The 14159-nt window shown below is 35.5% G+C and overlaps 1 protein-coding gene across 47 annotated transcripts in view; it reads left to right on the forward strand.

Annotated features, from left to right (window-relative positions):
- Positions 1-14159, forward strand: part of MAPK10 (mitogen-activated protein kinase 10) — a 301335-nt gene that overhangs the window by 246555 nt on the left and 40621 nt on the right. For all 47 annotated transcript variants that reach the window (XM_070614462.1, XM_070614436.1, XM_070614473.1 and 44 more), the window contains 2 exons: positions 4243-4425; positions 8450-8574. In XM_070614462.1, coding sequence (XP_070470563.1) covers positions 4243-4425; positions 8450-8574 — 308 coding nt within the window. The remainder of the gene's footprint in view (positions 1-4242; positions 4426-8449; positions 8575-14159) is intronic.

The following is a 14159-nucleotide window of genomic DNA, read 5'->3' on the forward strand; positions in this document are numbered from 1 at the left end:
AACACAGAGAAAAGGGATAAATATTAAAATTTTCTTTCCCTGAAGTATTTCTGGGTGAACGACCCCTAAGTTTTCCATAGCAAATAAATGTGGAATAATCTTTTGGTGAAACTGATCCTATTCTAATTTACATCATAAAACTGAAATGTATTAGTACTTTATTCTTAAATCTGAACTTAGAAGTTCACAAGAGACTGTTAGTATATTCTACGCTAGTATTTCTCAAAATGTATTCCAGAGGTGACTGGATTGCAATTACTGTTGGTGTTTTTGTTTTTTATGATACCATCTAAGACCTACGGACTCGGAATCTTTAGACCAATAAGGAGAGGGAAGGGATCTATATTTTTGTAAGTTCCCTATGTAATGAATATTCAAGTTTCGGAACCACAGTTTAATATCATGATGCCTAACACAAGGCATGCATGCCTTCACTTCTTTCTTGTACATTCATTGCAGACATTGCTAATTGATTATAGTGTTCTTTCCTACAGGGCTAGCATAAAGCCACACAATAATACCCAACACCGTGCCAAGGCAGCTGGTTGGCTTGCAATCTAAAAAAGCCTCCCCTGAAACTGCTCTAAACAAACAGTGCTCTTAGGCAATATTATCTGTAAAAATGTAGTTAAGAATTTGGAGACAAACAGTGATATTCTTTAAGTTGCAAATAGATGTCAGAAAATTTTTGCACAAAATGTTAAATAGAAGGCTTGGAGCAGAGTAGAAAGCAAGTCTGAATCTATGCAGGTGTCAACTCTGGAAACTATATTCATGAGAACAAAAGGTAATCATTGATGGAAAAAACCTTAAAAAGAAGATACAGTAATTCAAAAGGCACAGCAAAATGAGGTCATTAAACAACTCTTTAATGTGCATAGTATAAATTATGTTCATACCCAGAAAAGAAGACATTTTTTGTATATTACGTTCAAGGCAGTTTGTGACGTATTTTAGAAAGTTCTCAACCAAGGAAGTTAAAGGAGTGCCTAAATGTAGGTTCTGAGCTAACTGATAAAATTAACTAGAATAATTTTCAATCTTAGGATTTCAGATACTCGTTTTTACAATCCACACTTACTTTGTTTTAGTCGTCTATTACAATACTATTTATTGAAGGCATTAATAATAGCCAATATTTGCACATTATCTTGTCAGCGTACTCTATAAAATCAAACATTTTGTAATGTGACTTTTTATATAGTGAATTTAGATTTAAATGAGAAAATTGTCAATTTCTATTAGATGACATTTTCCCATTTTTGTTAAATGCTTTTGGTAACTGTAAGTGTAATAATTTCTGAAATAGCAGAGCAAAAATATAAAAAGATATATTTATTGTTTTTTTGATAACAGCACAGGCAGAAATTTACAAATATTTAGATCTTGACTCATATAGTATGAAAAAGACCACTTACGAGTGTTCTAAAGCAAATGACTCTTTTTACAAAAATAATTTTGGCCATTCTTTTTAAAAAATATTTGCTATGTTAACATTAGTACATAATCATAAAAATCTAGCTAATATTTTATATATTTTTAAAAAAATCATCATTGTGGAAATCTGATGATTTAAAAAAATTTCTTTTAAAAATATATCACCTTATTTTCTATTTAAAATATTAACAAAATTAATTGTTTTTTGTGAAAATGTTGACCTGAGAGACTAGGGAAGCAATTTCAGAGACATTCTTTAAGGGGAATTTCTTGTGACAAATATACCATCAATTTCATGGCCAAATTAAAGCAATTTCTACCACATCGGTTTTAAACTTGCTCTTTTCCTTACTGGAATCTTTGGAACAAGCTCTGGACTTGGGGCCAGGAGATATGATTTTTCAGTATTGGCTTATTTTTGGTTAATTATGATTATAAAGAAAAATCATGTGGCGAACTAAGTATAGTTGGATATAGCGTTCATGTCACAATCCTGTGAATGTCTGGAAAACAAGCACTTACCGCTTAAACATAACTATCTGTGTTTAGAGGAAGAAAGAACTTGAAATGGATTGGTTAAAATAAACGCACATACTTTTAAAGATGATTATACCACATATTTGCAATTAAAACATTCAACTATTTAATTGATAAAGATTCTTGCCTCCCTTTTTGTAAACCATTACATGAAGGATCGCAGTAGTGTTTCATCTAAAAACCCATCTAAAGTAGGATGGTACACTGTGTGCTTCCGTAGACTTTAATTATAACTTTTAAAAAAGAAACATTTTAGCTGTTCTTGTTTAACAAATTTCAGAATATTTGACTCTCCTTAAACTTGACTGTAAAAATACTAGGGAATTTTGGGGGGGAATGCTACTAAAAAAGCAAGTAATTTTTTTACTGACTAACTTTAGCTAAATTTAACTAGAATACAATAGTGTCTTAGGAGAATTTTTCCAATTTTGTGAAATGATTCCTTTACAAAAAATCTGACAGCTTCTTTGCCGTTATTTTTAGCTTGACAGCAAGTCCTTAGAATTCTAAGGAGGGTTGACCGATGATTAAATGATGGCTTTGGTAGGGCACGATAGCCTAACTGTATTAGAGAGAAGACCTCTTCTCATACTTCACAATGTAAGCACTGAGATTTATTTAACTATATTAATGCTCTCTATTTAAATATGACTAAGTAGTTATAGCTTACCTATATCCATGGTACTAACACAAGTATTTGTCTAAGAGTAACTTTCAACTCTAATCTTTTGTAATTTTTTAGTTTCTTTATTTCTAATGATTCTGACTTACTACTGTATTTTCATGCACGTGGTAACTTATGTGACCTTTTATTGAAACACGTTCTTGTTTAATTCTCCCCACTGTTTTAAAGGAATATTCTTCAGTTTTTCCCACTCTCACTTTATTTCTTGATATTACACAATCATATATTTTTTATCCCAATAACTAAGGGGATATGTAATAATTTAAATTTTATTTCGCCAGATTATAAGGGAGGTAGAAGAAGATTTGCAAATTAGCTTGATTCTATCTTTGTTTAATCTCCTGTCTACTTTGTTTGCATTATATATTTATTTTTGTTGAATATAGTTAATTTTGTCTTCTGTTAGGATTTTCAATCTTTTTAGTCCAAACCTACTGAATAGCTAGGGGTAAAGATTTTACAAATCTCAATTAAGTAATATTATGGTAAGGTCCCTGAACTGTCACAAATTACATTAACAGAAATGAGTTAATTAACTTAACCCTGAAGAATAGCATTGTAGACTGAAGCATCATGGGAGAGAGCACTGCCTGTCATACTGGATTTAAGGATTTCTAAGGCTTCTGTCATTCATGGACACATGGCAAGGAAATCTGTTGGAAATCAGCTTCTTCCAGTTGGTTCTGGAGAGTTCTTGTGGGTGGTGTCTATTATTCACAAGGCTCTGATATATCAAATATTAACGATAGATGAAAAAGAAAATCTCAATCAGTGTGTATGTCTGTCAAAGACTCCCCAATTTTGGAGGGTATTAATTTTCATAGAGAGGTAATTTTTTTTGTAGCCTTCTCCATATTTAATGTACTTTTGAAACACATACACTTGGATGGAAATCTGTTGTCTTAAATTGAGCATCCTATGTTTCCCATCATATCTCATTGAAACCAATATTCAGGATGCAGGGCACTACTATCAGAAGTAAGAACAACTGTGCCTACTTTGATGATAGAAATTTTTTAAGCCTTGGGTGAAGAATTATTGATCCCACATATAATGTATATGAGTAGAAAACATTAATAGATCATGAAATTTCCTATTTGGTAGAGAAAAGAACAAAAACCTTAAAAGAAATTTAGGAAAGATGTAAGTGAATCTTATAAAATATTTGTTTGTCATTTTTACAAAATAAATGATTGAGGTAATGTCATGAAAATATGATTATGTGTCATTATTTCTCTTCTAATCACATGGTTATGTAGAAGTTTGTCTCAATATAAGAAATCCTTCTTGTGTTACCTAAATACCTTTCATCTTTACAACCCAGAGGTATTTCATGATATCCTATTTTGTTACATGATGCTAATTCTCCAAAAGTGTATATGTTCCAGAAGCGAACTTAAAATTCCAAAAGTATTCATTGCCTAACAATTCTGATTTTATATTTTTGTCTTTTGTTGCTTATTAAAACTCCAGTTGTATTGACGACTGCTCAGGATTCTGAGAAGCAGATTAGTCCCCCAACTAGTTAAAGGCAAGAGCTAGTGGCCTGCACTTCTTTTTGCCCTTAACTATTCAATTCTCAGATATTGACCAGTGGAACAAGGTAATTGAACAACTAGGAACACCCTGTCCGGAATTCATGAAGAAATTGCAACCCACAGTACGAAACTATGTGGAGAATCGGCCCAAGTATGCAGGACTCACCTTCCCCAAGCTCTTTCCAGATTCCCTCTTCCCAGCGGACTCCGAGCACAATAAACTCAAAGGTACGCCCATCAGGGACAACTTCAGAACCATTGCGTGGGTGACCGGCTGAATAAGTGAATGGTAAAAACTCCTGTCTTTAACTTGAACCACCTCAATTTAAGGAAAGGTATCTTTAAAAGATCTCTCTTACAAAGGGGGAGTGGCCAAGGATTTTAGACCTGTCTGGATATTCAGAGGGAAGGATAGCAATAAGGTGTGTGACGGTGGTGTGGGTTGACTATTTCATTGGGCTTATTTATCATCTTGAAATTATTTTGCAGTGTAACTTTAAAAGACCAATGTAATATGCATTGAAATTATTGTTCCACTTCTTTTTATTACCTGGAAAATATTTTCAACACAAGTTTTTGGTTGTAAAATCCTAAAGATGCAGGTATTTGAGTTTTATTTGTATTTTATGGAATGCTTAACTACCATTTTTTCACTTTAGAATGACAAAAGAGATTTTACCTACACATTTGATATTCAATATAAACACTTTCATTAATAAGCAATTCTTTCTACTACTATCTCTGCAGTTATGAGCTTTAGTAACAAATCTTATTTTCTTTACCTAAAAAACTGGGATAATAATGGCTGTCATAGGATTGGAGACAAGGAATAAATTTGGCAATATGTAAAGTATAATATAAATGATAGGCTCATTCTTATTTTAATTTAGGAAGTTCCAGAGAACCTGATTTTGAGACATATTAGATTTTTCCCCCTGCCTGGGCTCAGTTCCTTGAAATCTGTGTAAACCTGTGCAAGTTGTCTAATCTCTCTGTACCTCCTGTAACAAATGAAGGCAGAAAGTGTCTACCTTAGAGGGTCATTGGAAGGATTAATTGACTAAATAATTTGTCGAGCACTTGGAACAGTGCCTGGCTCACAGTAAATGATCAGTAACTGTTAGATATAAAAGTAATAATTAATGCAATAATTATTATTTAAAATATATCTATACATTATCCAAAAAGGAAAAGGATACATGCTTTTGAGATTGTACCCCAAATGTTTGGTAGGCAATTAGTTAGCTACACTTAATTTATAGCTGATACAGACTGAAATGAGACAGAGAAACTAAAATGTGGCGCTGCTCTTTCCCAGGGTCTTAGCATCTCTTCCCAGCTTTCTGCTGGTGAGTTTTAAATGTGCAGCATTGTTTCTGTGTTTGTGACACTTGTATTGCACAGTTGGGTTTCTTCCCTTAGCTGCTTGCTGAGTGGCAACAGATTAAATTATTACTAAATCTACTGTTTTTAAGATCAACCCTGGCTATACGCAGATTGAAGAAGAGCTTGTTCTCTAAGCAGAGGTTTTAAAGATTTGATGTCTTTATGGTGCTAATTGATGTGTCAGGCAAAAGGAATCTTTTCATATGAAGACACTTTTGTAGGGTAACAATATGGAGATGAGAAGGCCTTGATTAAATTATTGGAGATAATTTAAGCAGGACTTGTAGAAAAACTATTAAGTAAAATACCATGCTTCAAAATATAATTCCATCATACTGGAGTTTATTTTTTGGCTTTTTAATCCAATTTGAACCTCTATGATTACCTTATATTTGCAAAAGATAAACTAGTCTACATATTTATAATTATTTAATTATAATTTTAATATAAAATTAGAAAATTATACAGAATTATACAAATAATCAAAGGAAAGAATTTATTCTACTGTTATTAAAAAAAGCATAAAACATTTACTTGCAAATGAAAGAATAAAAGATGAGGAAGGGAAACTTTTTCCTTTGCCTTAATTTGTTCCCTACAAATAGTATTGATCGTGTTTCTTAGATGATTTGGCATTACTGTAGCTCATACCCCTATTGATGAGGAGCCCACCCCAATCCACACCCTTTCTAAGAAAAGAAACATGGGTGGGTTTGATGGTTGCATCTATGGGACGGGGGTGTGTGACTGTAGGAATAAAATCAGTTACAAATCAAAGAGATCTTTGATCAATGAAATAAATAAATACAGCTCTGTAGGGCCTCCAGGGGGTCATTGGCAATGAGAAAGATTAAATATTGAAAGTAAATGTATAAATATTTCTGTACTTTTGTTATTCTTGTGAGCTTCAGTTTGAAAGTAGCAGAAATCAAAAATCAAATATCTAGAATTGAGATCCCCAGAAAAATTATTAATAAAAATAAAAAGTCTTAAAGTCTCATTTAACTAGCGATTTTTTATAAATACAGTCATGCACCGCATAACAACGTTTTGGTCAATGATGGACTACATATTTGGGGGATAGTCCCATAAGATTTTACCAGATAACCTAGGTGTGTAGTAGGCTATACCATCTAGATTTGTGTAAGTACACTCCGTGATGTTCACGCAACGCGAAATCACCTAATGATGCATTTCTTAGAGCACATCCCTGTTGTTAAGTGATTCATGACTGTATATAAGTAAGTAATATTAATAAATACATAAAAAGTGTATTTATTAAAACATAAAAACACAAGAAAATATTAATGTCTGAGAACATGTGAAAAAATTGATAGCTACATTTTAACTGTAGTATAATAAAAATTATGAAAAAATACATAGACAAGACTAGAAGAGAATATCCAATAAGGAGAGTTTTGGCCACTAGATGGTGGGGAAAGTTGGTTTTTCTGGATTTTATGTCTTACGTAATTTCTAAATTTTCCATAATTAACCTGCATTTCCTTAAAAATCAGAAAAATTGATAAATAAAAATTGGTACATTTCCATGGACTCAAACACATTGCCTTTTTCCTAATTTAGCAAGCCAATCTAGATTTGTTCTCTTTAATTTGAAGTTTTATCATATATTTGGAACAAATTGAATATTTTCACTGTAAAACGTTCAGATCAGTTTGGAACTACATTTTCTGAAAAATTTTATGTATTTTTAGAGATTAAAAACTGAATGTCCTTTAGCAATGTAATTAAATGCACTTACTGATTATCACCAGATGATTTTCTTTTTGTGTGCCTGGCAGCTACACTGTACCTGGCACACAGTAGACATTTAGTTATTTTATAAACTTAACTAGATCCCCCCATCAATTTGATTACTACGTCTTGTGGATTCTTTCTCTCACATCTACCCCTTCTTCTGTCTCCTTGAAGCTTCTGTCCTGTTCAAGTTTCATCCTCTCTCCCTTCCTCAAAAAGTGACCCCTCACCTCCTTGCCTCCCTCTGGACATTGCTTTATCTCTTTTCCCAGCTCAGAAAAGCTTTTAAATGAGCACTCTCCACCCACTTTAACTTCCTCCCTTTTAAAAACTTTATTCTTTTAAATTTATTTTTAATTATACGAGCAATACATGTACATATTCTCCCCTCCTCAGAGGTAACTACTATTTTCAGTTTGTTGGTTACCTTGCAGACATTTTCTACGCATTTGTATACGTACACAGAGAGGCAGGGAAATGTTTGCTGTTTTAATGGGAAGGGGCAGACTACACAAATGGCGTCATGATCTTCAGATCATCCTGCAACTTCTTTTTTCACTGAACAACATGTCCATGTGAGTACATATAGATCCACGTCTTTCTTTTGGACTGCCAAACAAGTCCATGATGCAGTTGTGCCATAGCTCATTTCATTGTTCTATGGAAGGAAATGTAAACTCTTGTGAGAAGTTTTTCCTTCCACAGCCAATGCTACAGCGAACATCCTTCCTGGATGCTCTTCATGAGCATGTGCAATCGTTTCTCTAGGCTGTCTACCTGAAAGCGGACCTGCTGGGTCAGAAGGTATTCACATTTTAATAGATACTGCCCAATTCGCATCTAAAAAATCTGTACCAATTTACGCTCTCACCAACATGAAGGAAATTACCTGGTGTGAGTGGATTGTATACTATCTTTTACTTTTGCAAGTCTGATCAATAAAAAATATTTTCTTCTTCCACTATGCATTTCCCTAATCACTTGAAGTTACCTGACATTTGGAAAGAAGGTGCTAGTTGGTCTTGTTTTCTTAATTTCCTTTCCCTCCAACAAATTTCTTTGCCAAAATGAAAATTTTACTAATTGTTTTTCTCATTCATCGTTTCAGCCAGCCAAGCCAGGGACTTGTTGTCAAAGATGCTAGTGATTGACCCAGCAAAAAGGATATCTGTGGACGACGCCTTACAGCATCCATACATCAATGTGTGGTACGACCCTGCCGAAGTGGAGGCGGTAAGGCACAGGCTTATTTTACTTTCCTTCCACAAAAAAGTCGTAGTAACTGGATGCTTAGTAGTGAAAACTGAAAGAGAATTAGAACCCAAAAGAACACACGAAGGACCTTCATAAAATTCCTAAGTCACAAAATTATTTCCTTCCCTTCTAAAAGTTATTTTCTTCTACCTAGGCTTTAGACGCATTTCTTTTCAGGATTTCCTATGAGAGATGGTGATTTAGTCCAGCAATCCTTAGCTGTCCATGAAACAGTTCCTTTTGTTTTCGTTAAATTGTTGACATCACCAGCATCTCCTCCTTTTGTTTAATTATTAGCCTCTCCTGATGCTAAGTAGCAGAAAACGTCATAGACGACAAGTTGCTTTGCCTCTATTTTCTTGATAAGATGCCTGCCATTAGTAGTGTGGTACTGAGAACATATTGATTGTTGAACTTTCCCAGGCCATTGGTGGCTCTGTGAAACCTTGCATGAATTAGGTGAGAAAAACTGGGTATTCCAAGAAGAACATATTTCAGGTTGATTCTAAATTGACAACCGTGGTAAGGTGTATCTTAAATGCAGACATAGTTTAAGAATCTTCTCAGAAGCATAACTCTTTTTTATTTTTGTACTGTTTTTCTACCACTTAATATCTTCTCTCCAATCACTTTCTTACCTCTTTGCCTTTCTCTTTTTCTCTGTGTGGAGCCATGCAAGGGGTATTGTTGTTGCCCGTGTGTGTTCTCTAGGCCTCCTGATGGAAATGTCCTTTTGTCCATCTTTTAAATGTTACTATCAGCCATGTTACCCTTTCCCCAAAACATCAGAATCTCCTCAACTTCTTAGAATACCTGTGCTAAATGATCTCATTTTCTTTTACATGATACCTTCAAAATACTTTGAATTGGTTCTTAACCTTCTATTTGAAATACTCTGTGTGTTTGTTTTCTTGTGTCCTTCTCTGTCCCCGAGTATTCTTGCTCCAGCATACTTTGGCTCTGCTTCAGCCTCCTCTCCTCTGCTTCAAGCGTGCTTGCCCATGTCAGAGATGCTAGATTCAACTAACATCTTTCTTATCCCTTTGTTTTTCACTGGAGAAATGAGATCTGACCGATGGGAGTGAAGATTAGGTAGAATGAAACTTTGTAGACATATATTTAAAAAGCGACTTTTCATACTAACCCTATCCTTAAGCATTCAAAAATATCAGAGAAGACACTTCTGTGAGAAATGAGTCTCCCAAGCGTGGAAACTGAGGTGGAACAGTCCTTGACGACATTTTCTTAAGATCTGTTCTCTTAAGCAGTTTTACAATGATGTTGAAATTTCAGTTTGCTTTGAATTAATTTTTTGTCACTTGATTTAATTCTTACAAAATAAAATCCCTAAAATTTAATATTTCTGAGTTTAATTATAATACTCTTAAAACTAAAAATCTAATGCTCTTATGAGTAAATTGTAGAATCTTTTCCAGTCTCTTATTCTTGGGAGGTACTTTCTAAGATGTTCTTCAGGTGAAATAAAATAATGAAGTAAGTAAGAGAAAGTATGATTATATGTATGTGAAAATTAAGTATAAGAATTTTTTCCTCTGATGATTTTCAAGAAAGCACTTTAGATTATGTTGATAAAAATTTTAGAGAAACATAAATTGTTTGAAACTGTTTCTCCTCCTTTATTTTGATAGTTCGACTCATGTGGCACATTTATTTTTCTTTACATCTAACGTAATGTGTGTAATCTGTTTTTAATGGATTGTGGCCTAGAGTCTAATTGGAGTCATAAAGTCTGCACTTGTAATTCACTGGTAATTATGTTGCCTATAAAAGAGACAGTTGCTTAGAATCTACAATAATGTATTAATGAATATTATCAATGAGTTTTTAAATTTGTTTCAACATTTTATGAAAAATTCCTTTGAAGGATAGAAAGATGAGATTTAGGGTACTAAAATGGCTAGAACCTGTTCCTCAAACATTTCAATATTGACGTGCTGGGGCATGGATCACAACAACACAATTTTAGGAGAAGGATCTGATAGAGCCTGAAAGTCTAGGAGAAGGGTTCAATTAATACACACAAGAGCAAGCACGTATTTAACATCTAGACTGGAACCGTTGGTTATAGAAGGGGAAACGTGTTTTACTTCTGTGTCGTAGTGAATAGGTTGGAATCCTGACCCTGGGACAAGGACAGTTCATGACTCTGTGAAATGTATTATTGAGGTCACAACTAGGAAAGACAGATCCTGAAGATGCTAGAAGCAGTGGCCAACTATGCTTTCTGCAATACCCTTAGAATTAACGCCTTTGTTATTGCGTGTGAACATATATTTAAAGTAAAATGATGTTTCTTTACAGATACATGGCACAGCTGTAATGGAGTGATAGGTTTTCTGCCAGGACCGAGAAGACTGTTTTGCAAAATAAACTTTGGCATGTCTCTATAATCCAAGTAAATGGAAGTATCAAATAATGAGAATTTCCATGATTAGAAGTCATCCAGGAGATCTAAGCTCAAGCAGCTTTCAAGTGACTCACATGATGTTAGAGAGGGAAGGAAATTCAAAGATGAGAGGAAGGAAAAGTAAATTTCATTGGAAGAAAATAGAGGCAAATGGAGAGCGATAAAGGAGAAACTGCAAGAGAACGTAATGTCTTCAGGAAAAGTAGACAGGAGAGTAGAGAAATGCTATGTGTACTAATCTATTAATCATGCTGCAAGCTGTCTTATCGCATGTTTCCAAAAGTACCAGATGAAAAGGGAAGAGCGTATGAACGCTGTCATAACTCTGAGAGAGAAAATTACTCATGTAACCGTGAAGTTGAAACTTTAAAAAATTGACTGTCAAGGTTAATAGTGATCTGTGTAATAGACATCAAGATTTTGAAGTTACAACTGCTCAAATTATTAGCAAGTTCTTGTTCAAATAATGTTCACACCAACAAAATATGTGCCCCAAATAGAGCACAGAGGCCACATTTAACGTCAATGCTGTTTCATGAAACAGTTGGAAGGCATTCTAACTCTGTTTCAGTATTCATAAAGAGGGCGAGGATGTGATACACAAACGCTATTTATTGAGTTGTATGCATTTTCACAGGTATGAAAGATGGGTTAGGTTTGAATTTCTGTTCTGCCACTTCCTAGCTAGCTTTGGTTAAGTTTCTTTTCTTTTTTTTTTTTGAGGACGATTAGCCCTGAGCTAACTACTGCCAGTCTTCCTTTTTTTTTTTGCTGAGGAAGCCTGGCCCTGAGCTAACATCCGTGCCCATCTTCTTCTACTTTATATGTGGGACACCTGCCACAGCATGGCGTGCCAAGTGGTGCCATGTCCACACCTGGGATCTGAACCAGTGAACCCTGGGCCGTCGAGAAGCGGAATGTGCGAACTTAACTGTTGCGCCACTGGGCCGGCCCCTGGTTAAGTTTCTTAACCTTTCTGCAATTCAGTTTTTTAACTAAGAATGAGGAATAGCCATACTTCCTGCACAGTGTTCTTCTGAGAATTTAAGGAGTTCGTGTACATAAAGTGTTCAGTACAGTACCTGGCAGCCAGTAAGGATCGTATAAATTATTATTATTTTCATTATTATTACTATTACTGTTGTGACTTTTACATGCAAAGCTTTACCACCTCTTGATGTTAGGAAAGAGATAGATTTGGTGAAAAAGACCAGCTGACAAGAAACTGCAGAAATATTCTACAACATTTAAAAAAAAATTAATCACTGAGAATGATCTGGTTCCTACAACAACATTTTAAAGTGTTGGTCCTTTTTTTGCTGATGTATACACACCTCTGCCTTGCCGAGGGTAAGAGAATTCAGTGCCACAAGTCTAAACCAAATAAAGATAAATTATATAGTTTGTAAATCCTATTAAAACCACCCTTATGGGGGCTGGCCCCGTGGCCGAGTGGTTAAGTTCGCACTCTCTGCTGCAGGTGGCCCAGTGTTTTGTTGGTTCGAATCCTGGGTGCAGACATGGCACTGCTCATCAAACCATGCTGAGGCGGCGTCCCACATGCCACAACTAGAAGGACCCACAACGAAGAATATACAACTATGTACCGGGGGGCTTTGGGGAGAAAAAGGAAAAAATAAAATCTTTAAAAAAAAAAAAAAACCACCCTTATGAACTAGGGGATATTCAGGGCTGTCTGGGGGAATCAGTTTCAATATCCTCCCTGGGCCCTGTTGGAGGGAAATATGGAAATGACAATCAGTTGCCTTGTTTCTTACCAGATTCTTGAGTTTAGCGACCCTGCTGGGGTGGAGGGTGGCCTTCAGCCTGCAACCCCCAGGAGTAGGCGTCTGGAGTTCCTGTAGGAGCATTTTCGTGAATTGCAAGCTGAGAAGGAGTTGATTAACTATGTCTCAGGGCGTATAAAAGGGGGGCTTAAGGAGAACATGAAATGTGACCATTTTTTAAAACACAGTTTTGTTCCTCACGGAGACTCCAGAGCACTCTGAGAAACTCCTGAGAGCAGGAGCCTTACTAATGTCTTCTGTAATGGTTCTGCATTGCTAGGGGTAGAGGAGATATGCTCAGCCACCGAACCAAAGACATCAAAACCCAAAGTAATCATCATAAAGAAGCTAATTAAAAATGCATGGGGTCAGAGAAGGACATTTCTTTATTCCACAATTAATGACAAAAGGAAGAGTCAGGACCTGACACTGGAATCATCGTCTAAGGAGGGACTAGGTACTAGGGGCCAGGCTCACAGCCAGCAGTCATCAGTCAGACTCACTGTTGTGTTGAAGGCTCTGTCTCAGAGAGGCCCACAGTCGGTCCTAAATGGTCAAAACATTGCTCTGGGAATCTGGACAGAGGGGCAGGTTGGACCAGCCAGGCAGCTGGTATCTAAGAATTTTGTTCTTTAGTGCACTAGCCCTGGGTACTTGAGAACCCAGAGGAGGAGTGACAGGCAGCACAGGACCTTCTGTATGGTAGCCGCATCAGTTACAAGAGCGAATGCTAGAACAGAGGCTGGAACATGGGGCTCCAGCTGAGGAGTAGACTGAGAGGTTGGCAATGTTTTGGGTGGGAATGTAAGTACACATGCCATCCTTATAGAGACCAAGGGAAAAGCTGTGACTAATCCAGCCAGTATGAGTGGAGCGAGGTGTAAGGGAAGTAAGCCCAGTGCTGAGCTTGTTTATTATTTCTTACCTAATTCCAGATTAATTTGGGAATTGGGACAAGGCTGGGTGGAGAACAGATCCTGAGTTAAACAGCCTGGTCTTCAGATTCCCAGTGAGAATATTACCTGGGAAACAGAGTAACACTTACATGTATTAGTGCTGAAGTTCATTGAAAATAAGCACATGGAAAACATAAGCCCAGAATAGTCAGTAATGTTACACATTTGCTGTTTGTTTATAACATAAGGTAATTAACAGAGTCTTAAATGTTTTACTAATATTATTATTTACTATTTCATTACTTTAGGGATTATGTTATTTTTTGCCTACAGTAAAAGAATTTATAGGAACAAGCTAACCTGACTATATTAAGCTCTTTCATTGCAAGGCCATCATAGATTTCATGTCCTTTTGAGCAGAGTTACTATCTGACATTATTTTAGTCATCTTCT

The sequence above is a fragment of the Equus przewalskii genome, chromosome 3, assembly GCF_037783145.1.
Source record: "Equus przewalskii isolate Varuska chromosome 3, EquPr2, whole genome shotgun sequence".
Lineage (NCBI taxonomy): Eukaryota > Metazoa > Chordata > Mammalia > Perissodactyla > Equidae > Equus > Equus przewalskii.